At 44.4% G+C, this 23870-nt stretch overlaps 1 protein-coding gene across 1 annotated transcript; it reads left to right on the top strand.

Moving 5' to 3' along the window:
- The first annotated feature begins 4129 nt into the window (after window positions 1-4129).
- LOC147966059 (uncharacterized) lies at window positions 4130-4636 on the top strand. Its single transcript, XM_087527076.1, has one exon. It carries the CDS (start codon window positions 4130-4132, stop codon window positions 4634-4636), a length of 507 nt encoding a protein of 168 aa, XP_087383202.1.
- The last annotated feature ends 19234 nt before the right edge of the window (window positions 4637-23870 follow it).

Below are 23870 nucleotides of genomic sequence, written 5' to 3'. Positions count from 1 at the left end.
TCATTGTCCGCATGCAGTGTGGCCCAGCAAAGTCAGCACCTTTATTTTCGTGCCAACTTGAAAAACCCTATTTATCGCAGTGGGCGTCAAATAGTCGCAGCTTCCCACAGGGTGCCCAAGCTGGGCTGAATCGTTTTTTTCTTCTGTATTACATTTCTGTATGTTTCTTTTTCCGTTTATTTCTTTTTGTTTCTTTCCTGTTTCTTTTGTATTTTTTCCTTTCGAGTTTATTTTTATTCCTCCCTTTTTTCATTAAATCATAATTTTCAAAAAAGTTCATAATTTCAGAAAAAATGATTTTCTTAGAAATGTTCAGAACTCCAAAAAATATCCTGTTTTATAAAAATGTTCAGAACATTATATCATTGTTATCATTCCAAATTTGGTTGAAATTTTTAAAAAATGTTCCATTTTTCTTTGTGTTTTTCATTGTTGTTTGAGATTCTCCAAAAAAATGCATTTCAAAAATGTGTGGAAATATGAAAAATATTATTGTTTTAGTGAAATATTCACAAATTCTAAATAATTTCCAAGTTCAAAGAAACCCATTTTCTAAAATTGTTCTGAATGTTTAGAATATGTTTCCTTTTCAAACAAAAAACACAAATTCAAAACATGTTCATGTTCTTATAATAAAAAGGTTCATGCGAAGATCGTTTTTGGTGGACACATCAATTATCTCTCCCATTGCTTCTTGCAAAGAAATGTCTCTCCCGTTGCAACACATGGACATACGTGCTAGTATTTATTAAATAATTGTGTGCATTTTTTTAAATTTAATCAGGAGAATTTAATCAAAATATAAAAAAGAGAAAAAAGTGCATGATGTTATCATGACGTCGACGTGACAAGAGTGAATGAAATATGCCCTGGAGGCAATAATAAAGTTTTTTTTATATTTCCTTATTCATGATAAATGTTTATTATTCATGCTAGAATTGTATTGATCGGAAACCTAAATACATGTGAATACATAGATAAACACTGTGTCCCTAGTAAGTCTCTATTTGACTAGCTCGTTGATCAAAGACGGTTAAGGTTTCCTAAACATGGACATGAGTTGTCATTTGATAACAGGATCACATTATTAAGAGAATGATGTGATGGACAAGACCCATCCATTATTTTAGCATATTAATCGTTCAGTTTTATTGCTATTGCTTTCTTCATGTCAAATATCATATTCCTTCGACTATGAGATTATGCAACTCTCGGATACCGGAGGAATACCTTGTGTGCTATCAAACATCACAATGTAACTAGATGATTATAAAGATGCTCTACAGGTATCTCCTAAGGTGTCTGTTGGGTTGGCATAGACCAAGATTATGATTTGTCACTCCGAGTATCGGAGAGGTATCTTTGGGCCTTCTCGGTAGTGCACATTATAAGAAGCCTTGCAAGAAAAGTGACTAATGAGTTAGTTGCAGGATTATGTATTATGGAACGAGTAAAGACACTTGTCGGTAATGAGATTGAACTAGGTATGTAGATACCGATGATCGAATCTCGGGCAAGTAACATACCGATGGACAAAGGGAATTACATATGTTGTCATAACGGCTCGACCGATAAAGATCTTCGTAGAATATGTAGGAGCCAATATGAGCATCCAGGTTCCGCTATTGGTTATTGACCGAAGAGGTGTCTCGGTCATGTCTACATAGTTCTTGAACCCGTAGGGTCCGCACACTTAACGTTCGATGACGATATTGTATTATATGAGTTATGTGATTTGGTGACCGAATGTTGTTCGGAGTCTCGGATGATATCACGGACATGACAAGGGGTCTCGAAATGGCCGAGAGGTAAAGATGAATATATAGGATGATAGTATTCGGATACCGGAAGTGTTCCGGAATGTATCGGGTATTTATCAGAGTACCGAAGGGGTTACCGGAAACCCTGGAGGAAGTATATGGGCCATATGGGCCATAAGAGGGGAGCACACCAACCCACAAGGGGTGACGTGCCCCCCTTGGCATGTGGCCGAATTGGAGAAGGAAAAGGGGGGGTTCGCCCCCTTCCTTTCTCTCTTCCCCATTCCTTTCTTCTCCGGTGGAAAAAGGAAAGGGGGCGCCACTTGGGGAAACCCCAAGTAGGATTTGGATCCTACTTGGGCCGCCCCCTGGCTGCCTCCCCTCCCCTCCCACCTATATATATGCGGGGAGGGGGGCGCCTAGAACACACAACATCAATTGGTAGCCGAGTGCGACGCCCCCTCCATAGTTTACACCCCCGGTCATATTCTCGCGGTGCTTAGGCGAAGCCCTGCGAGGACCACATCACCATCACCGTCACCACGTCATCATACTGATGGAACTCATCTAATACCTCGACACCTTGCTGGATCAAGAAGGCGAGGGACGCCACTAAGCTGAACGAGTGCAGAACTCGGAGGCACCGTATGTTCGGTACTCAACCGGTGGAGCGCGAAGAAATTTCGACTACATCAACCGCGTTGTGAAACGCTTCCGCTTTCGGTCTATGAGGGTACGTAGACGCACTCTCCCCCTCGTTGCTATGCATCTCCACGGATAGATCATTGCATGTGCGTAGATTTTTTTGTTTTCCATGCAACGTTTCCCAACAGTGGCATCATGAGCTAGGTCTATGCGTAGAAGATATGCACGAGTAGAACACAGAGAGTTGTGGGCGGTGATAGTCATACTGCTTACCACCAACGTCTTATTTTGATTCAGCGGTATTGTGGGATGAAGCGGCCTGGACCAACCTTACATGTCCATGCACACGAGACCGGTTCCACCGACAGACATGCAACTAGTTTTGCGTAAAGGTGGCCGGCGGCTGTCTGTTTCTCCTACTTTAGTTGAATCGAATTTGACTACGGCCAGTCATTGAAGAAGGTTAAAACAGCAAACTTGACAAAACACTGTTGTGGTTTGATGCGTAGGTAAGAACGATTATTGCTAGAAGCCTATAGCAGCCACGTAAAACTTGCAACAACAAAGTAGAGGACGTCTAACTTGTTTCTGCAGGGCATGTTGTGACGTGATATGGTCAAGACATGATGTGATATACATTATTGTATGAGATGATCATGTTTTGTAGAAGTTATCGGCAACCGGCAGGAGCCTTATGGTTGTCTCTTTATTGTATGAAATGCAAACGCCATGTAATTGCTTTACTTTATCACTATGCGTTAACGATAGTTGTAGAAGCAATAGTTGGCGAGAAGGCCACGACGCTATGATGGAGATCAAGGTGTCAAGCCGGTGATAATGAAGATCATGACGATGATTTGGAGATGGAGATCAAAAGCACAAGATGATGATGGCCATATCATGTCACATATTTTGATTGCATGTGATGTTTATCTTTTATGCATCTTATTTTGCTTAGTACGGCGGTAGCATTATAAGATGACCCCTTAACTAAAATTTCAAGGTATGAGTGTTCTTCCTAAGTATGCACCGTTGCGACAGTTCGTCGTGTTGAGACACCACATGATGATCGGGTGTGATAGACTCTACATTCACATACAACTGGTGCAAGACAGTTTTGCACATGCGGAATACTCAGGTTAAACTTGACGAGCCCGACATGTACAGACATGACCTCGGAACACTGGAGACCGAAAGGTCGAACGTGAATCATATAGTAGATATTATCAACATAGAGATGTTCACCATTGATGACTACTCCATCTCACGTGATGATCGGACATGGTTTAGTTGATTTGGATCACGTATCATTCAGATGACTTGAGGGATGTCTATCTAAGTGGGAGTTCTTAAGTAATTTGATTAATTGAACTTAATTCATCATGAACTTAGTCCTGCTAGTTTTTCAATATCTATGTTGTAGATCAAGGGCCCGTGCTACCGTTCCCTTGAATTTTAATGCGTTCCTAGAGAAAGCTAAGTTGAAAGATGATGGTAGCAACTACAAGGACTGGGTCCGTAACTTGAGGATTATCCTCATTGCTGCACAGAAGAATTATGTCCTTGATGCACCATTAGGTGAAAGGCCTGCTGCAGGAGCAGATGCTGATCTTATGAACGCCTGGCAAGCTCGATCTGATGACCACTCGATAGTTTAGCGTGCCATGCTTTACGGCTTTGAATCGGGACTTCAAAGACGTTTTGAATGTCATGGACCATATGAGATGTTTCAGGAGTTGAAGTTAATATTTCAAGCAAATGTCCGAGTTGAGAGATATGAAGTCTCCAACAAGTTCTATAGCTGCAAGATGGAGGAGAACAGTTCTATCAATGAACACATACTCAAAAAGTCTAGGTATCATAATCACTTGACTCAGCTGGGAGTTAATCTTCCAGATGATAGTGTTATTGACAGAGTTCTTCAATCACTGCCACCAAGCTACAAAGGCTTCGTGATGAATTATAATATGCAAGGGATGGACAAGACAATTGCCGAGCTCTTCGCAATGCTCAAAGATGCGGAGGTAGAAATCAAGAAGGAGCATCAAGTGTTGATGGTTAACAAGACCACTAGTTTCAAGAAAAAAGGCAAGGGAAATAAGGGGAACTTCAAGAAGAATGGCAAACAAGTTGCCACTCCTGGGAAGAAGCCCAAAGCTGGACCCAAGCCTGAAACTGAGTGCTTCGACTGCAAAGGAAATTGTCACTGGAAACAGAAATGCCCCAAATAGTTGGTGGATAAGAAGGATGGCAAAGTGAACAAAGGTATATTTGATATACATGTTATTGATGTGTACCTTACTAATGCTCATAGTAGCACCTGGGTATTTGATACTGGTTCGGTTGCTCATATTCGTAACTCAAAACAGGAGCTATGGATTAAACGAAGATTGGCTAAGGACGAGGTGACGATTGATGTCTACTACGCAACTTTATTCTTGTAGACACGTGTTAGGCCTCCAAGCGCAGAGTTTTGTAGGACAATAGCAATTTTCCCTCAAGTGGATGACCTAAGGTTTATCAATCCGTGAGAGGTGTAGGATGAAGATGGTCTCTCTCAAATGACCCTCCAACCAAATACAAGAAATCTCTTGTGTACCCAACACACCCGATACAATGGGAAATTGTATAGGTGCACTAGTTCGGTGAAGAGATGGTGATAAAAGTGTAAAGTGGATGATAGAAATATATTTTTATAATCTGAATAAATAAAAACAGCAAGGTAGCAAATAGTAAATGGGCACAAAAACGGTATTGCAATGCTTGAAAACAAGGCCTAGGGTCCGTACTTTCGCTAGTGCAATCTCTCAACAGTGCTAACATAGTTGGATCATATGATTACCCCTTAAAGTGCAACGAAGAATCACTCCCGAGTTCCTATTAGCGGAGAACTAAAGATAAGAATTGTTTGTAGGGCACGAAACCACCTCAAAGCTATACTTTCCGCTCGATCTATTCAAGAGTTCGTACTAAAATAAAACAAAGCTATTTTTCTGTTCGATCTATCCTAGAGTTCATACTAGAATAACACCAAAGCATATTCATATTCATAATGCTCAATCCACACAAAGAACTACAAGGGGACCCCAAATTTTCTATCAGAGAAAAGATAATAAAAACATGCATCAACCCCTATGCAAAGATTACCCCAATATCATCGCGGGAATCTGCAGGTTGAATGCCATAATATATATCAAGTGAATCAATAAGATACCCCAATGTCACCTCAAGTATTCATAACGCAAGACATACATCATGTGTTCTCAAATCTGAATATTCAATCCGACATGAAAAAACTTCAAAGCGTAAAGATTCAATTCATCACAACAAGAGTATAGAGGGGAGAAACATCATATGATCCGAATATATTAACAAAGCCCATTATATAGATCACGAGAGAGAGAGAGATTAAACACATAGCTACTGGTACAAACCCTCAGCCCCGAGGGTGGACTACTCCCTCCTCATCGTGGTGGCCGCCGAGATGATGAAGATACCCACCGGAGATGACCCCCCCCATCCGACAGGGTGCCGGAACGGGTCTAGATTGGTTTTCGATGGCTACAGAGCCCTGCGGCGGCGGAACTTCTGATCTTGGTTAACCTCGAAGGGTTTTGGAATATTTGGTAATTTATAGTGCGAAGAAGGGGTACGTGAGGCCACCGAGGTGGGCACAACCCACCTGGGCGCCAGGGGGCCCTAGTGCGCCCTGGTGGGTTGTGCCCCCCCTTGGGGCACCCGCCAGGTGCTGCTTTGGCCCATCGGGAGTCCTCTAGCCCATAAAAAAAATCCACAAAAAGTTTTGCGGTGTTTGGACTTCGTTTGATATTGATTTTCTGCGATGTAAAAAACAAGCAAAAAACAACAATTGGCACTGGGCAGTGGGTCAATAGGTAGTCCCAAAAAACGATATAAATTTGCTATAAAATGATTGTAAAATATCCAAGAATGATAATATAACGGCATGAATACTTCATAAATTATAGATACGTTGGAGACGTATCAGCATCCCCGAGCTTAATGCCTACTCGTCCTCGAGTAGGTAAATGATAAAAGAAATAATTTATGAAGTGTGAATGCTAGCAAAGTGCACAAGTTTAATCAATGCTAATTTCAATCACTTTTCCTAGCATCGTAACAACAATTCTTTCTTATGAAACTTCTCATGTTATCGTGGCAACCAATTCACATGTTAAGGTTCAAACAATGAATTCTCTTGAAACCCAACAACCAATGTTCTTAGTCACCAAGCAATTGCAATTCAACTTATTCAACAAAGTTTAAGTAAGAGCTCCACATACTCAACCATCATATAGTTTTCTATGATTGCTAACACTCACCACATACACATGAGCAAAACATTTCAACCGGACACATAGAAAGATAGAGGCTTATTGTTTTTCCTCCCAACGTATTCACCTCAAGGGTGATGTCAACAATAATAAATCATGCTACCCATATTCAACTGGAAATATGTGCCTAGAGCTTTCCTCACCACATGATGCTTACCAAAAGAGAAAATAAGAAGGAATAGAGAGGAATACTTTTGACTCTTTGCATAAAAGTAAATACTGAAAAGTAAAAGATAGGTCCTTCGCAGAGGGAAGCAGAGGTTACCATGCGCTTATTTCTTTGTATGATCAATCCCTTAGTGCAAAAGAACGTCACGTTATATTGCCCCTTGTGATAGCAACCTTTATTATGCAGTCTGTCGCTTTTATTGCTTTACCATCACAAGTTCGTACAACGCTCAATTTTCTCTTACACTAAATGATCTTACACTTTTAGAAGCAATTTTTATTGCCTTATTGCACCGATGACAACTTACTTGAAGGATCTTGCTCAATCCTTAGGTAGGTATGGTGGACTCTTGAAAATAAGATTTGGGTTGAAGGGTTTTTGGATGGACAAGTAGTATCTCTACTTGGTGTGGAATTTTTGGCTAGCAAAGATGGGGGGCAAGCACCACATGTTGAAGGATCTATGATAATATAAATTCTATATGAATATGAACAAATGTAAACCATTATGTTGTCTTCCTTGTCCAACTCAACAATTTTGGCATATAATATTTTGATGGGGCTCACAATCACAAAATATTTCCATGATAGTGTATTTATATGTGAAAGTTCTCTTCCTTATACTAATTATTCGTGAATTGCTTGTATGACCAATATTGTGACTGTCAAGCCTCAAAAGATTTCACTTTCTAAACCCAATGTGAATCTACCACTAAGCATGATATGATTTCAAATTCATGACATTCAATTTAATCAACAATTTACTTACAGGATGTAAGTGAAGCACAAGAGTAAATGACATAGAAAAGAGCTTCGTTGACGGGATGAGAATGCCGCTTACTTGGCCTCCCTGGCAATTATTTGAGGACTCTATTTTATTTAAAAACTTTCATATCTAAGCATTTTATTAAAACAACAAGCAAAATTAAAATAAATGAAATTCTAAGAATATCACACATCATGTGAAGAAGCAAAAACTTAGGTTCAGCCGATACTAACCGATAATTGTTGAAGAAGAAAGGTGGGATGCCTACCGGGGCATCCCCAAGCTTAGATACTTGAGACTTATTGAAATATTATCTTGGGATGCCTTGGGAATACCCAATCTTGAGCTTTTGTGTCTCCTTAATTCTTATCATATAATGGTTTTCCTAAATCTCAAAAGCTTCATCCACACAAAACTCAACAAGAACTCGTGAGATAAGTTAGTATAAACGAATGCAAAAACCTTATCATTCTGTACTGTAGCAAATCACTAAAATTATTATTGAACATTGCATACTAAATGCCTCTGCATATTTAATACTCCTATCCTCATATATAATCATTAAACAAGAAAACATATGCAAACAATGCAACCATAACAGTAATCTGCCAAAACAGTACAATCTGTAAAGAATGTAAGAGTATAAATACTTCTTAAACTCCGAAAATTATGAAAATTTACCACACTGTATAATATTTATCAGAGCTCATTTTTCAAAAAGTTTCAACATTTTATCGCATTCTGGCTTTTCTAGGGAATTTTTGCAACATCGGTAAACTTTCTGTTTTCAAACAGCAACATGTATACTTGCAAAGTAAGCATGGAAAATGCTATCATTGCCACTTTTATTGAAATAAAATATGAAAACCATTATTATAAATAAAATAAAGCAAATCCTAACAAAATAAATTGGCGCTCCAAGCAAAACACATATCATGTGACGAATGAAAACATAGCTCAAAGTGAGGTTATCGATAATGTTGGAGACGAAAGAGGGGATGCCTTCCGGGGCATCCCCAAGCTTAGTTGCTTGGATCTTCCTTGAATATTTCCTTGGGGGTGCCTTGGGAATTCCCAAGCTTAGGTTCTTGTCACTCCTTATTCTCCTCATATCGATATCTCACCCAAAACTTGAAAACTTCAATCACACAAAACTTAACGGAACTTTGTGAGATAGGTTAGTATGATAAAGAGCACACCATTCCACTTTTGGTATTTCCAAAGACAATATTCATAATTGTTATCACACAATGCCTACTATATTATATCATTTATATAATTTATATTGAGCAATATAAGCCATAGAAACTAGAAAACAAGCAAACTATGCATTGAAAACAGAATCTGTCAAAAACAGAACAGTCTGTAGTAATCTGTACTCAAACCATACTTCTGGTACTCCAAAAATTCTGACAAATTAGGAAAACCTTAGCAATTTGTCTATTAATATTCTGCAAAAACAATCAGCATTTTATCACGCTTTGTTAAAAACGAGAATTGTTTTCCTGAGTGCAAAAGTTTCTGTTTTTCAGCAAGATCAAACCAACTATCACCGTAAGCCATCCCAAAGGTCTTACTTGGCACTTTATTGAAACAAAAGCAATTAAACATGATTAGTACAGTATCATAATCATGTGAACACACAAAAACAGCAGGTAAAAGTGTTGGGTTGTCTCCCAACAAGCGCTTTTCTTTTATGCCTTTTAAGCTAGGCATGATGATTTCGATGATGCTCGCATAAAAGATAAGAATTGAAACATGAAGAAAGCATCATGAAGCATATGACTAGCACATTTAGGTCTAACCCACTTCCTATGCATATGGATTTTGTGAGAAAACAACTTATGGGAACAAGAATCAACTAGCATAGGAAGGCAAAACAAGTGCAACTTCAAAACAATCAACACATAGAGAAGAAACTTGATATTATTGAGATATGTAAGGGCATAAGTTACTTCCTCATAGTAATTTTCAGAAACATCATGAATGGATTCAAAAATATAACTATCACATACAACACTCTTTTCATGATGCACAAGCATAGAAGATTTATCACTCTATATGGCATAGATGTCATCATAATAATCATCATAGATAGAAACTTCATTGTCATAGTCAATTGAAACCTCTTCCAAAATAGTGGATGTATCACTAAATAAAGTCACGACCTATCCAAATCCACTTTCATCAATATTGTAATAAGATTCAACACCCTCCAAAATAGTGGGATCGCTACTACCTAGAGTTGACACTCTTCCAAACCCACTTTCATCAATGTAATCATCATAAATAAGAGGCATGCTATCATCATAATAATTTTTCTTATCGAAAGTAGAAGGAACCAAAGGATCATTGTCGGTGTCAAAACCGGCGGATCTCGGGTAGGGGGTCCCGAACTGTGCGTCAAGGCCGGATGGTAACAGGAGACAAGGGACACGATGTTTTTTACCCAGGTTCGGGCCCTCTCGATGGAGGTAATACCCTACTCCTGCTTGATTAATATTGATGATATGGGTAGTACAAGAGTAGATCTACCACGAGATCAAGGAGGCTAAACCCTAGAAGCTAGCCTATGGTATGATTGTTGTGTATGGAGTTGATTGCCTACGGACTACAACCCTCCGGTTTATATAGACACCGGATAGGGTTAGGGTTACATAAAGTCGGTTACAATGGTAGGAGATCTTGAATATCCGCATCGCCAAGCTTGCCTTCCACGCCAAGGAAAGTCCCATCCGGACACGGGACGATGTCTTCAATCTTGTATCTTCATAGTCCAGGAGTCCGGCTGAAGGTATAGTCTGGCCACCTGAACACCCCCTAATCCAGGACTCCCTCAGTAGCCCCTGAACCAGGCTTCAATGACGACGAGTTCGACGCGCAAATTGTCTTCGGCATTGCAAGGCGGGTTCCTCCTCCAAGTCCTTCGTAGAAGATTGTAAACACCAAGAGTAGTGTCCGGCTTTGCAAAATAAGTTTCACATATTGCCATAGAGAGAATAATATTGACACAAATCAAATCTGCCGACGTATTCCGCAGTGCGTCATCACACTACGGCCAAGTCCTTTACTCGAATCGTTTTTACTTTTTCACCTCAGCATGTTTTGCGAGGCGGTTTCCTTGGCACGTCTTGTCAAAGCAGAGATCGTGTACCCCCTTTACGGGATTCTCATCAATACGGACGTGGGTAACCCAACCGCGCCATTTATCACGGTGCTTGGGAGGCAAGTGAGTTTTACTAGGCTGGCGGGGACGCACAACCGCATCCACCCATATAAGGGGATAAGGATCCACCCTTTTACCTACACCTTCTTCCTCTTTTGCCTATCCATCTCCTGCGCACTCGACCTCCAGGGCCCAAGCCCGCACTTCCCACCTCAACCTTCTCCAGCAATGTCTGGAGCGGGAGGCAAGTGGATGGTCTCCTCCGTCACAGAGGGCCATGTCAAAAAGCTAAGGAAGGCCGGATACTTGTCCAAAGACATCGCGCACCGGCTTCCCGAGGAGGGGCAACTTCTCCCCACCCCAAGGCCCCATGAGAGGGTAGTATTCCTTCCCCACTTCCTCCGTGGACTGGGTTTTCCACTCCACCCATTTGTCCGGGGGCTCATGTTTTACTATGGCCTGGATTTCCACGATCTGGCTCCGAACTTCGTCCTCAACATCTCGGCGTTTATTGTCGTGTGCGAGGCCTTCCTCCGCATCCGCCCCCATTTCGGCCTCTGGCTCAAGACCTTCAACGTCAAGCCCAAGGTGGTGCGCGGCAGCCAGGCGGAATGTGGAGGCGCCATGGCGGGCAAGATGGCCAACGTCCTATGGCTCGAGGGCTCCTTCATGGAGACCCTGAAGGGGTGGCAATCATGGTGGTTTTACATCACCGAGCCGCGCGATCCGAAATGGATCGCAACCCCCGAGTTCCGATCCGGACCCCCCACGCGGCTTATGTCCTGGAAAGAGACGGGCCTGTCATGGGGCGACGAAAAAGAGGTGACCGGACTGTAGACATGCATCCATTCCCTGGTGAACAAGTCGATCAAGCTCGTCAATGTAGTATAGGTTATGCTCGTCCGCCGGATCCTCCCGTGTCAACAATGGGGCTTTAATCTGTGGGAGTTCAACCCGACGCAGCACCAAACCCTTAACAGGCTCTTCGACACGACGTATGAAGATGTCTGGAAGGTGCTAACCAAAGGCGCCGAGGCTCCCACATCCGCTTCCGAGGACCGCGGATACAGCTCGCAGCGTCATGCTAGCGAGGTAAGCTATTTTCACCTTTTACAGGATGTTAAGTTTTTTCATAGTTTGACTCTATGCGGGATCTAAGCTCCCTTACCTTTGACAGGCTTGGCGGGCGAAGTCCGGATCGATTAACTGTCTGGCTCCCTTGCCCGAAGACCCAGCCCCCGCTCTACTAGCGAAGCTGCTGGTTCCGGCACCTTATGTGGTGCCGGAGAAGAAGGCCAAGAAGAAGAAGGCCACGGGGACTCGAAAGAGTTCCCGACATATGGTGGTGTCGGACTCGTCGTCCGACGAGTCCGAGACGCACTCCCCCCGTGAAGACAAGGAGGAGGAAGAAGAAACCTCTCCCCCCCCAGCGGGGGAGGAGAGAAGAGGAAGGCCGCCCCAACGGGGGAGGCCGAGGGGTCTAGGAAAAGGAAGAGCCCTCCGCCGGACTATGCCCCCAACGCCGAAGAGGGCAAAGAGGAGTGGTCAAACAGGGCCAAGCGTCCGGCGAAATCATAAGTTCGGATATCAGAATAACTCATGATGTTCCTTTGTTGCACAGCTTTCCCTAATGTCGAACATAATTATGCAGCCCGCCCCGGGCCGAACTCAACAAGTCGTCGAGTGGCTCCCTGGATTCATCGGACGTGTACTCAGTTCCGCCCGCTGTCTCCCCCCGCACTGCGGACTATGACGAAGTGGCATCGCAACGAGCTCCGGGGCAGGAGGAGGTGGTCCTGGAGGAGCCGCAGGGCGACCTCCCGGACCCCAGGAGTAAAGGGGACAAGACCCCCCAGGGCTCCAAGTCCGGCTTTGTGCCGGACACCGCGCCGAAATCTTCAACAGTTCTGGACCGCGGCAGGCGAACTCCTTCCAAGAGGAGCAAGCCTTCTGAGCCGGCGGCCTCCGTCCAACCGAAGGTGCCGGACAATCTGCTCGAGGTCCTTGACGGCGCCTCCATCGACGAGGAGCACCGTACTATTATGAGTACGGTGATCCAGAAGGTTCAGTCCGCCAAGAGCGGACTGAGTGAAGCTTGCGCTAGCCTCCTAACAGGCTTCGAGGTAAGTAAAAATATGTAAAAATATAACCGCATAGACAGTAGCCCCTGATGCTCTATTTGGCGTTCGGAAAGAAAAGCCGAATAGAGGATCTAGTAAATTTCACAGGAGTCTAACAATAAAGAGTCAATATGCGTGTGCAGGCTTCGCTGCTATCCGCCGCCGCACTGACTGCGGAGGTGGGTGTCCTGAAACAGGACCTCAAGCGGACCGAGCAAGAGCTCGGCCTTGCCAAGCGGCAGCTCGAGGAAAAAGAAGGTAGGAAATACCTTACAGAAAAGGTGCCTATAGAGAGGCGTGATTGCAAAAAATAACAGGATTGCACTGCTTATTATTGGGGCCACGACTGAGGTGGCGACCCTCAAGCAGGCGCTGTCCGAGGCCGAAAAGAAAACGGCCGCGGAGCGCACCGAGCGAGAGAAACTTGGGGCTCAGGTCGGCGAGGTGCAGCAAGAGCTTCAGGCTCTCATGAAAAAACATGAGAGTTTGGAGCTTGAGTCAAAGACCCAAGCGTCCGAGCTCGCGGTGGCCCTTGAGACTGCCAAGTCTGCCAAGGCCGAAGCCCAAAAGGCCCTCCAAGAGTTGGAGGAGATTAAGAAGATAGCAGCGGGTAAGGCATTCTTTATGCAAAGCAGAAATATAAAAGTAAACTACTTGTTACTTACCCGAATCCGGAGTTCTCCAGGGGCATTCGCAGATCTTGCCCGCAGTGTATCCGACGCCGCCGCATTCTACCGAGCTGAAGAGGGCAGCTCGACGGAGAAGGTGTTCTGGTCTCAGTATGCTGAGGCCGGACACCCTGTGCCCTTGAGCGACCAGCTGAAACAGCTGGTCGAGCTCCACAAGGCAGCCGAACAGGCCATGAAGGGCTTCATAGTTCGGCTGTGGCCCAGAGAGGCCCTGCCTGGGAGCTGCTTCGGGCTGGTGCGGCGGCTGGTGGAGGCCTGTCCAAGGCTCGAGGTCATCAAGCGCTCCGTCTGCATCGAAGGTGCCCGTCGGGCCCTTGCCCGTGCAAAGGTGCATTGGGGTAAGCTGGACGGTGAGAAGCTTGTGAAGGACGGGCCGCCGCCGGGGAAGGAGCATCGCAAGCCCGAGAACTATTACAAGGATGTTCTTGCGGGTGCCCGCCTTATGGCGGATGAATGTACCAAGGATGTAATTTTTGAATAAACTCGCTCGTTTTTATCCTGTGCGCTGAAAACTTGTTCATAGGCGCTTAAGCAATGCTTGTTGAATTTAAAATATTATTTTCTGTGTGGCCGTTTATCAAAAAATTGAGAGATGGCCAGTCGTCGGCTTCTGCCCCCATGCCACTAGTGCTGGGGTGTTCGGGATAAACCTGAGCGCTCTTTTTCCCATAGTTGGGTCCTTCGAGGGAGGCGCTCAGCACAACGAACCAGGCAATCGGACTATAATGCTTGAACACTCTCACTTAGCCATAGAATTTTATAATTTTAAATTTCGGCGAAGCCCCTAGTTCGGAAGACCGAGTTCGGGGCGCTATCCACGCCTTGGCCGGACAAATCCGGCTCCTCGCTCGAAGCGGCATAAGTCTTTAGGGACTCGAAAAAACCTCTCGAACAGCGACCGGTCTCTCGCCTCATCATGACAGTCAGTTTTAGCTTTCTCCACTGAGGTGCTTAACCCAGCTCAACCGGGGCACAATCGCAGTGGTTCTCCTAGTGCTACCTTAGCCGATATAGCGGAACGTAAGGCACCAAAACATAGGAGCCGGGCAAACCCAACTATTGACCCAAATCATGATTCGGAGCCGATGCATATAGTGCTATAAGTTCGGGGTGCCGCACTTGTGAAAGTGTACGGACTTCTCACACCATATTAAAGGGTACTGAAGCCCCTGGCATACTTGTCGTACCACAGTGTACGGGTGCAACATGTCATTAATGAACATATATAAAAGAGAGTAATGCAGAAAATAGACAAAAGCTATGCATTGTTTATATAAAGGCTATTTATCAAAGCCGAACGATACAAATAGTGCGGTAAGCAAAAGATATTGGACTATTCAGTATGTCCTGACCGGGGGCAGGCCGCGGAATTGTATTTAAAACAGGTATACCGCTCGTAACAGAGACCACCTGGGAGTTCCATAGTGCGGCATGGCTTGTCTGCCTCCCTGGATCTTGCATCATTTGTGCGGCAGTCGAATTGCCGAATAGGTCGTCCGAAGTATGGAGTCATGAAGGTAAGAAAAATTAAAAAGAGAATCCGACAGCCCCTAGTACGTTTTAAGCCGTATTCTGGGCGTGCCGTTATTGTGCCCCTTCCCCTGTGCCCATTCAAGGGCGTATTTATGTACGCGAGGTACTGGTTTCGCTATGTCGCGATAGCTGGGGTTGGGGCCGCATTGCTACGCTTGCTCAGAGTGTGCCAGGCGGTCCTGCTGTGGGTTACTCCGGGCGCTCTTGGCAGTGTCTGGCTTTTTAATGGCTGGACTGGAGAATTGCCTGAGAAGGCTACTTTGTACCTCCGATGCGAGAGCCGCCGTATGCTCCTCCGTACGGAGGGAGTGTTCGGTGTTTCCGTTGACCGTAATTACTCCTCGAGGGCCTGGCATCTTGAGCTTGAGATATGCGTAGTGTGGCACCGCATTGAACTTTGCAAATGCGGTTCGTCCGAGCAGGGCGTGATAGCCACTGCGAAACGGGACTATATCGAAGATTAACTCTTCGCTTCGGAAATTGTCCGGGGTTCCGAAGACCACGTCAAGTGTTACTGAGCCTATACAGTTGGCTTCTACACCTGGTATAACGCCTTTAAAGGTCGTTCTTGTGGGCTTAATCCTTGAGGGATCTATGCCCATTTTCCGCACTGTATCCTGATAAAGCAGGTTCAGGCTACTGCCGCCGTCCATGAGGACTCTTGTGAGATGAAATCCGTCGATGATTGGGTTGAGAACCAATGCGGCGAAGCCGCCATGACGGATGCTAGTGGGATGGTCCCTTCGATCAAAAGTGATCGGGCAGGAGGACCATGGGTTGAACTTTGGGGCGACTGGCTCTATCGCGTATACGTCCCATAGCGCACGCTTCCGCTCCCGCTTGGGAATGTGGGTTGCGTATATCATGTTCACCGTCCGCACTTGTGGGGGAAAGCCCTTCTGTCCATTGTTGTTCGGCGGCTTGGGCTCTTCGTCGTCGCTGTGCAGCCCCTTGTCTCTGTTTTCGGCCCTTAACTTGCCTGCCTGCTTGAACACCCAACAATCCCTGTTAGTGTGATTGGCTGGCCTTTCGGGGGTGCCATGTATCTGGCACAAGCGATCGAGTATTCGGTCCAAACTGGACGGGCCCTGAGTATTCTTTTTGAATGGCTTTTTCTGCTGATCGGATTTATAGCCTTTGAATCCGGCATTGACTGCCGTGTCTTCATTGCTGTCGCTGTTAACGCGGCGTTTTTGTTTATTCCGACGTGTCCTGCCACTTTTGTCCTTGGTATCCGAATTACCAGGGTTCTTTGATAAGTTGTTACTGCGAGCTAGCCAGCTGTCTTCTCCCGCGCAAAAGCGGGTCATGAGTGTCGTGAGGGCTGCCATGGATTTCGGCTTTTCCTGTCCCAGGTGCCGGGCAAGCCACTCATCACGGATGTTATGCTTGAAGGCTGCTAGGGCCTCTGCGTCCAGACAGTCGACTATTTGGTTTTTCTTTGTTAGGAACCGTGTCCAGAATTGTCTGGCCGATTCCTCTGGCTGCTGAATTATGTGGCTTAAGTCATCGGCATCCGGCGGTCGCACGTAAGTGCCCTGGAAGTTGTCGAGGAATGCGGCTTCCAGGTCCTCCCAAGAACCGATTGAGCCTGCTGGCAAGCTGTTAAGCCAATGCCGGGCCGGTCCTTTAAGTTTGAGCGGGAGGTATTTGATGGCGTGTAGATCATCGCCGCGTGCCATGTGGATGTGAAGGAGATAATCCTCGATCCATACCGCCGGGTCTGTTGTGCCATCGTATGATTCGATGTTTATGGGTTTGAAACCCTCTAGGATTTTATGATCCATTACTTCATTCGTGAAGCATAGCGGGTGTGCGGCGCCTCTGTACTGGGCTATATCACAACGTAGCTCGGAAGCGCTATGTCTGTTGTGTTTGGCCCGGCCGGATTTGCTGTATCCGGAGTGAAGATCATTGTCACATGCCGTAGGGCGCCTGCACGATCCGTAGATCGATCTTGTTTGTCTTGCCTTATCCTCCAGTATGTCTCGCAGGTCCGGCGCATTTTCCCGTGCCTTAGTTGAGCGGCGTCGGGGCATGGCTTGGGTGGAGGGCCGAGGGGCCTCTCTGTCACGGCCGCGAGGTGGCCGGTCTGCCATGTCATGCACTAGTGATGTAGGTGCTTCCTCCTCTGATCGGGGTAGCGGCCTGCGCTTCGGGTAATTCTTGGAGGGGCGTTCGAGTTCATACTCTTCGGCCGTAAGGACTTCAGTCCATCTGTCAGCTAGCAAATCTTGGGCAGCTTTAAGCTGTTGCTGCTTTTTCTTGAGGCTGCTTGCCATGGCTAAAAGCCTGCGTTTAAAATGCTCTTGTTCGGCGGGGTTTGATGGTATGAAGAATTCATCGTCATCGAGGCTTGCCTCGTCTTCGGAGGGAGGCATATAGTTATCATCCTCGACCTCTCGGTCTGCCGCTCTCTCATGAGGGCTGGCTTCTCCATCTTCCTGTGCCAAATCTTGCTGAGGTGGGTGTTCTTCGGCGTTATCCGGGGTAGTATTATCTCCCGTGCCAGAATCACCGTTTTTGCTTTGGCGGGATTTAGAGCGGCGCCGTTGACGCCGACGCTTTGGCTGTTTCTTGGGGGCGTCATCCCCCGCTGTTCCATCGCCATCTCCATCTTTTGGAGTATCCACCATATATATGTCATATGACGAGGTGGCCTTCCAGCGCCCTACAGGTGCTGGTTCCTGTTCGTCTCCTACATCGTCGTCCATGCCGTCGATATCTTCGGAGCTGAAGTCAAGCATGTCGGTTAGATCGTCGACAATGGCTACAAAGTGGGTGGTGGGTGGGCTTTGAATTTCCTTATCGTCCGTATCCCACCCTCGCTGACCGTAGTCCGGCCAGGGCTCTCCTGATAAAGAGAGAGACTTAAGAGAGTTCAGGATGTCGCCAAAAGGCGAATGCTGAAAGATGTCTGCGGCGGTGAACTCCATTATCGGCGCCCAATCGGATTCGATTGGCAGGGGAGCGGGGGGTTCGGAGTCCGGGGAGGAGTCCGGATCCTCGGAGTCACGGGCCATGCGGAGTGCGGGGCTGGAGTTCGGCTCGATCGCCTCTAAGATCGCAGCCCCTGAGGCAGCGTCTAACCGCTGATCCTCGATCGGCGCAGTATGCTCCAAATCAATGGTCGAAACCGATGCGTATGCGGCCTCCAAGGCACTGTTCGGCGGCAGAGCTATATCATGCCCATCGAGACAGTGCGGCGCGCTTGGCTGTGGCTCGAATCCGTCGAAGATCAAGTCCCCGTGGATGTCAGCCGTGTAGTTTAGGCTTCCAAACCTGACCTGATGGCCAGGGGCGTAGCTTTCGATCTGCTCCAGGTGGCCGAGTGCATTAGCCCGCAGAGCGAAGCCGCCGAAGACGAAGATCTGTCCGGGGAGAAAAGTTTCACCCTGGACCGTATCGTCGTTGATGATGAAAGGAGCCATCGGGCCTAAAGGCGACGACACAGAGGAACTCTCAATGAAAGCACCAATGTCGGTGTCAAAACCGGCGGATCTCGGGTAGGGGGTCCTGAACTGTGCGTCAAGGCCGGATGGTAACAGGAGACAAGGGAAATGATGTTTTTTACCCAGGTTCGGGACCTCTCGATGGAGGTAATACCCTACTCCTGCTTGATTAATATTGATGATATGGGTAGTATAAGAGTAGATCTACCACGAGATCAAGGAGGCTAAACCCTAGAAGCTAGCCTATGGTATGATTGTTGTGTATGGAGTTGATTGCCTATGGACTACAACCCTCCGGTTTATATAGACACCGGATAGGGTTAGGGTTACATAAAGTCGGTTACAATGGTAGGAGATCTTGAATATCTGCATCGCCAAGCTTGCCTTCCACACCAAGGAAAGTCCCATCCGGACACGGGACGAAGTCTTCAATCTTGTATCTTCATAGTCCAGGAGTCCGGCTGAAGGTATAGTCCGGCTACCCGAACACCCCCTAATCCAGGACTCCCTCAATCATATTCATTAAGCAAATCATCCTCAAGCTTAGGACAAGCATTATTTCCAGCAAATAAATCTTCAAACATATCATACTCATTAAACATAGCATCCCCAAGCTTGTGGTTTTGCATATCATCACAATCCATTCTTATCAATAGCATGAATGGCACCAATAGTATAGCAAACATCATTATCATATTCTTCCAAGCAAGTGCTAAAAATATTTTCAAGATCATAAGGGATATCGTTGACTTCACAATCATAATCATTACAAAAAGTAGTAGGCATCACAAAATCATACTCAATATCATCATCCTCCATCAACATATTTGATTCACTTTCATGAGGCACAATGGTGATAGGAGCAACATTATTTGGGAGAGATACCTTTTTACCTCTATTCTTTCTTCTTTTCTTATTCTTCACCACATCATGTGTGGATTTAATTAATTTTTTCAAGCTTCTTGTGGGAGAGATTGATTGGATAGGAAGCTCCTCCTCGTTACCTAATTCATCATAATAAACACTAGGAGGGTATTGGGAGACATTTTCCCTTTCATTAGTACTCTCTTCATATTCCATTTGTTTTCTTGTCTTTAGGTAGTTGGCAATATAAGGATTCTCAATGCAATTTACCGCCAAAACATATAAATTTCCTCTAGATCAAAATCAAGAAACCTCTCGAGATTAAATTCTGGAATACCCTTACTTATACATTTCATTTCTTCATACCCCAAAAGAAGACTAAGCTTTTTATGATGCTCAAGGGTAATCAAGTTATCACAATTTTTGGACACAATTTGATCATGAAAGAATTTGCATTTGAGATTTAAATGACAATGTTCATTGCAAAGTTCACAAGGATGGCAGGAAAAAAATCTTTCAGCACAATCATCTAGCCTCTCTTGTAACCTTTTCATTTCTAAACATTTATGCTTCTTACAAAATCTATCTTCCCCTTTTGGTGTGCAAATGCATTCCCAATTCATTCCGCAAAAATTGACATGCTTATAAGAAACATTTTTGTCATGACTTGTGCAATCATCATTAGCATTTTGGATATTCAAAGAATTTGTACTAACAATATTGCAATCATGCTAATCATTCAAATATTTTGTGCCAAAAATTTTATTGACTTCTTCTTCTAACAATTGAGCACAATTTTCCGATCCATCATTTTCACGAAAACATTATAGAGTTGAATAATATGATGCAACCTCAATTCCATTTTTGTAGTTTTCTTTTTATAAACCAAACTAGTGATAAAACAAGAGATTAAAAGATTCAATTGCAATATCTAAAGATATACCTTCAAGCACTCACCTCCCCGGCAACGGCGCTAGAAAAGAGCTTGATGTCTACTATGCAACTTTATTCTTGTAGACACGTGTTGAGCCTCCAAGCACAGAGTTTTGTAGGACAATAGCAATTTTCCCTCAAGTGGATGACCTAAGGTTTATCAATCCATGAGAGGTGTAGGATGAAGATGGTCTCTCTCAAACGACCCTGCAACCAAATACAAGAAAACTCTTGTGTCCCCAACACACCCGATACAATGGAAAATTGTATAGGTGCACTAGTTCGGCAAAGAGATGGTGATAAAAGTGTAATATGGATGATAGAAATATATTTTTATAATCTGAATAAATAAAAATAGCAAGGTAGAAAATAGTAAGCGGGCACAAAAATGGTACTGCAATGCTTGAAAACAAGGCCTAGGGTCCGTACTTTCGCTAGTGCAATTTCTCAACGGTGCTAACATAGTTGGATCATATGATTATCCCTCAACCAAGAATCACTCCCGAGTTCCTATTAGAGGAGAACAAAAGATAGGAATTGTTTGTAGGGTACGAAACCACCTCAAAGCTATTCTTTCCGTTCGATCTATTCAAGAGTTCGTACTAAAATAACGCAAAGCTATTTTTCCGTTTGATCTATCCTAGAGTTCGTAGTAGAATAACACCAAAGCATATTCATATTCATAATACTCAATCCACACAAAGAGCTACAAGGGGACCCCAAAGTTTCTATCGGAGAAAATATAATAAAAACATGCATCAACCCCTATGCAAAGATTACCCCAATATCACCGTGGGAATCCGCAAGTTGAATGCCATAACATATATCAAGTGAATCAATAAGATACCCCAATGTCACCTCAAGTATTCATACCGCAAGACATACATCATGTGTTCACAAATCTGAATAGTCAATCCGACATGACAAAACTTCAAAGGGTAAAGATTCAATTAATCACAACAAGAGTATAGAGGGGAGAAACATCATATGATCCAACTATAGTAACAAATCCCATGATATAGATCATGAGAGAGAGAGAGATTAAACACATAGCTACTGGTACAAACCCTCAGCCCCAAGATGATAGTGTTATTGACAGAGTTCTTCAATCACTGCCACCAAGCTACAAAGGCTTCGTGATGAATTATAATATGCAAGGGATGGACAAGACAATTCCCGAGCTCTTCGCAATGCTCAAAGCTGCGGAGGTAGAAATCAAGAAGGAGCATCAAGTGTTGATGGTTAACAAGACCACTAGTTTCAAGAAAAAAAGGCACGGGAAATAAGGGGAACTTCAAGAAGAATGGCAAACAAGTTGCCACTCCTGGGAAGAAGCCCAAAGCTGGAACCAAGCCTGAAACTGAGTGCTTCGACTGCAAAGGAAATTGTCACTGGAAACAAACTGCCCCAAATACTTGGTGGATAAGAAGGATGGCAAAGTGAACAAAGGTATATTTGATATACATGTTATTGATGTGTACCTTACTAATGCTCATAGTAGCACCTGGGTATTTGATACTGGTTCGGTTGCTCATATTCGTAACTCAAAACAGGAGCTATGAATTAAACGAAGATTGGCTAAGGACGAGGTGATGATTGATGTCTACTACGCAACTTTATTCTTGTAGACACGTGTTAGGCCTCCAAGCGCAGAGTTTTGTAGGACAATAGCAATTTTCCCTCAAGTGGATGACCTAAGGTTTATCAATCCGTGAGAGGTGTAGGATGAAGATGGTCTCTCTAAAATGACCCTCCAACCAAATACAAGAAATCTCTTGTGTACCCAACACACCCGATACAATGGGAAATTGTATAGGTGCACTAGTTCGGTGAAGAGATGGTGATAAAAGTGTAATATGGATGATAGAAATATATTTTTATAATCTGAATAAATAAAAACAGCAAGGTAGAAAATAGTAAATGGGCACAAAAACGGTATTGCAATGCTTGAAAACAAGGCCTAGGGTCCGTACTTTCGCTAGTGCAATCTCTCAACAGTGCTAACATAGTTGGATCATATGATTATCCCTTAAAGTGCAACGCAGAATCACTCCTGAGTTCCTATTAGCGGAGAACTAAAGATAAGAATTGTTTGTAGGGCACGAAACCACCTCAAAGCTATACTTTCCGCTCGATCTATTGAAGAGTTCGTACTAAAATAACGCAAAGCTATTTTTCCGTTCGATCTATCCTAGAGTTCATACTAGAATAACACCAAAGCATATTCATATTCATAATGCTCAATCCACACAAAGAACAACAAGGGGACCCCAAAGTTTTATCAGAGAAAAGATAATAAAAACATGCATCAACCCCTATGCAAAGATTACCCCAATATCATCGCGGGAATCTGCAAGTTGAATGCCATAATATATATCAAGTGAATCAATAAGATACCCCAATGTCACCTCAAGTATTCATACCGCAAGACATACATCATGTGTTCTCAAATCTGAATATTCAATCCGACATGACAAAACTTCAAAGGGTAAATATTCAATTCATCACAACAAGAGTATAGAGGGGAGAAACATCATATGATCCGACTATATTAACAAAGCCCATTATATAGATCACGAGAGAGAGAGAGATTAAACACATAGCTACTGGTACAAACCCTCAGCCCCGAGGGTGGACTACTCCCTCCTCATCGTGGTGGCTGCCGAGATGATGAAGATGGCCACCGGAGATGATTCCGCCCTCCGGCAGGTTGCCAGAACGGCTCTTGATTGGTTTTCGGTGGCTACGGAGCCCTGCAGCGGCGGCACTTCTGATCTCGGTTAACCTCGAAGGGTTTCAGAATATTTGGGAATTTATAGTCCAAAGAAGGGGTATGGGAGGCCACCGAGGTGGGCACAACCCACTTGGGCGCGCCAGGGGGCCCTAGCGCACCCTGGTGGGTTGTGCCCCCCTCGAGGCACCCCCAGGTGCTGCTTTGGCCCATAAAAAATCCACAAAAAGTTTCGCGGTGTTTGGACTGCGTTTGATATTGATTTTCTGCGATGTAAAAAACAAGCAAAAAACAACAACTGGCACTGGGCAATGGGTCAATAGGTTAGTCCCACAAAATGATATAAAGTTGCTATAAAATGATTGTAAAACATCCAAGAATGATAATATAACAACATGAATACTTCATAAATTATAGATACGTTGGAGACGTATCAATGATGCGCGTCAGGAATGGTTCCAAGGTCGATGTGATCGTTGTTGTCACGCTACCTCTACATCTACCTTCGGGATTAGTTTTACACCTGAATAATTGTTATTTGGTGCCGGCGTTGAGCATGAACATTATATCTAGATCTTGTTTAGTGTCGGACGGTTATTCATTTAAATCAGAGAATAATGGTTGTTCTATTTATATGAATAATATCTTTTATGGTCATGCACCCTTGAAGAGTGGTATAGTTTTGTTGAAT

This window comes from Triticum urartu, chromosome 6A (assembly GCF_056163025.1).
Source record: "Triticum urartu cultivar PI428250 chromosome 6A, HENAU_Tu73, whole genome shotgun sequence".
NCBI classification, from domain to species: domain Eukaryota; kingdom Viridiplantae; phylum Streptophyta; class Magnoliopsida; order Poales; family Poaceae; genus Triticum; species Triticum urartu.
The sequence above is the reverse complement of the archived record's forward strand: the minus strand, read 5'-3'. Positions and strand labels throughout refer to the sequence as shown.

Coding starts and splice junctions, on each gene's coding strand:
- LOC147966059 (XM_087527076.1), top strand. CDS start 4,130: ATGTTTCAGGAGTTGAAGTTAATATTTCAAGCAAATGTCCGAGTTGAG.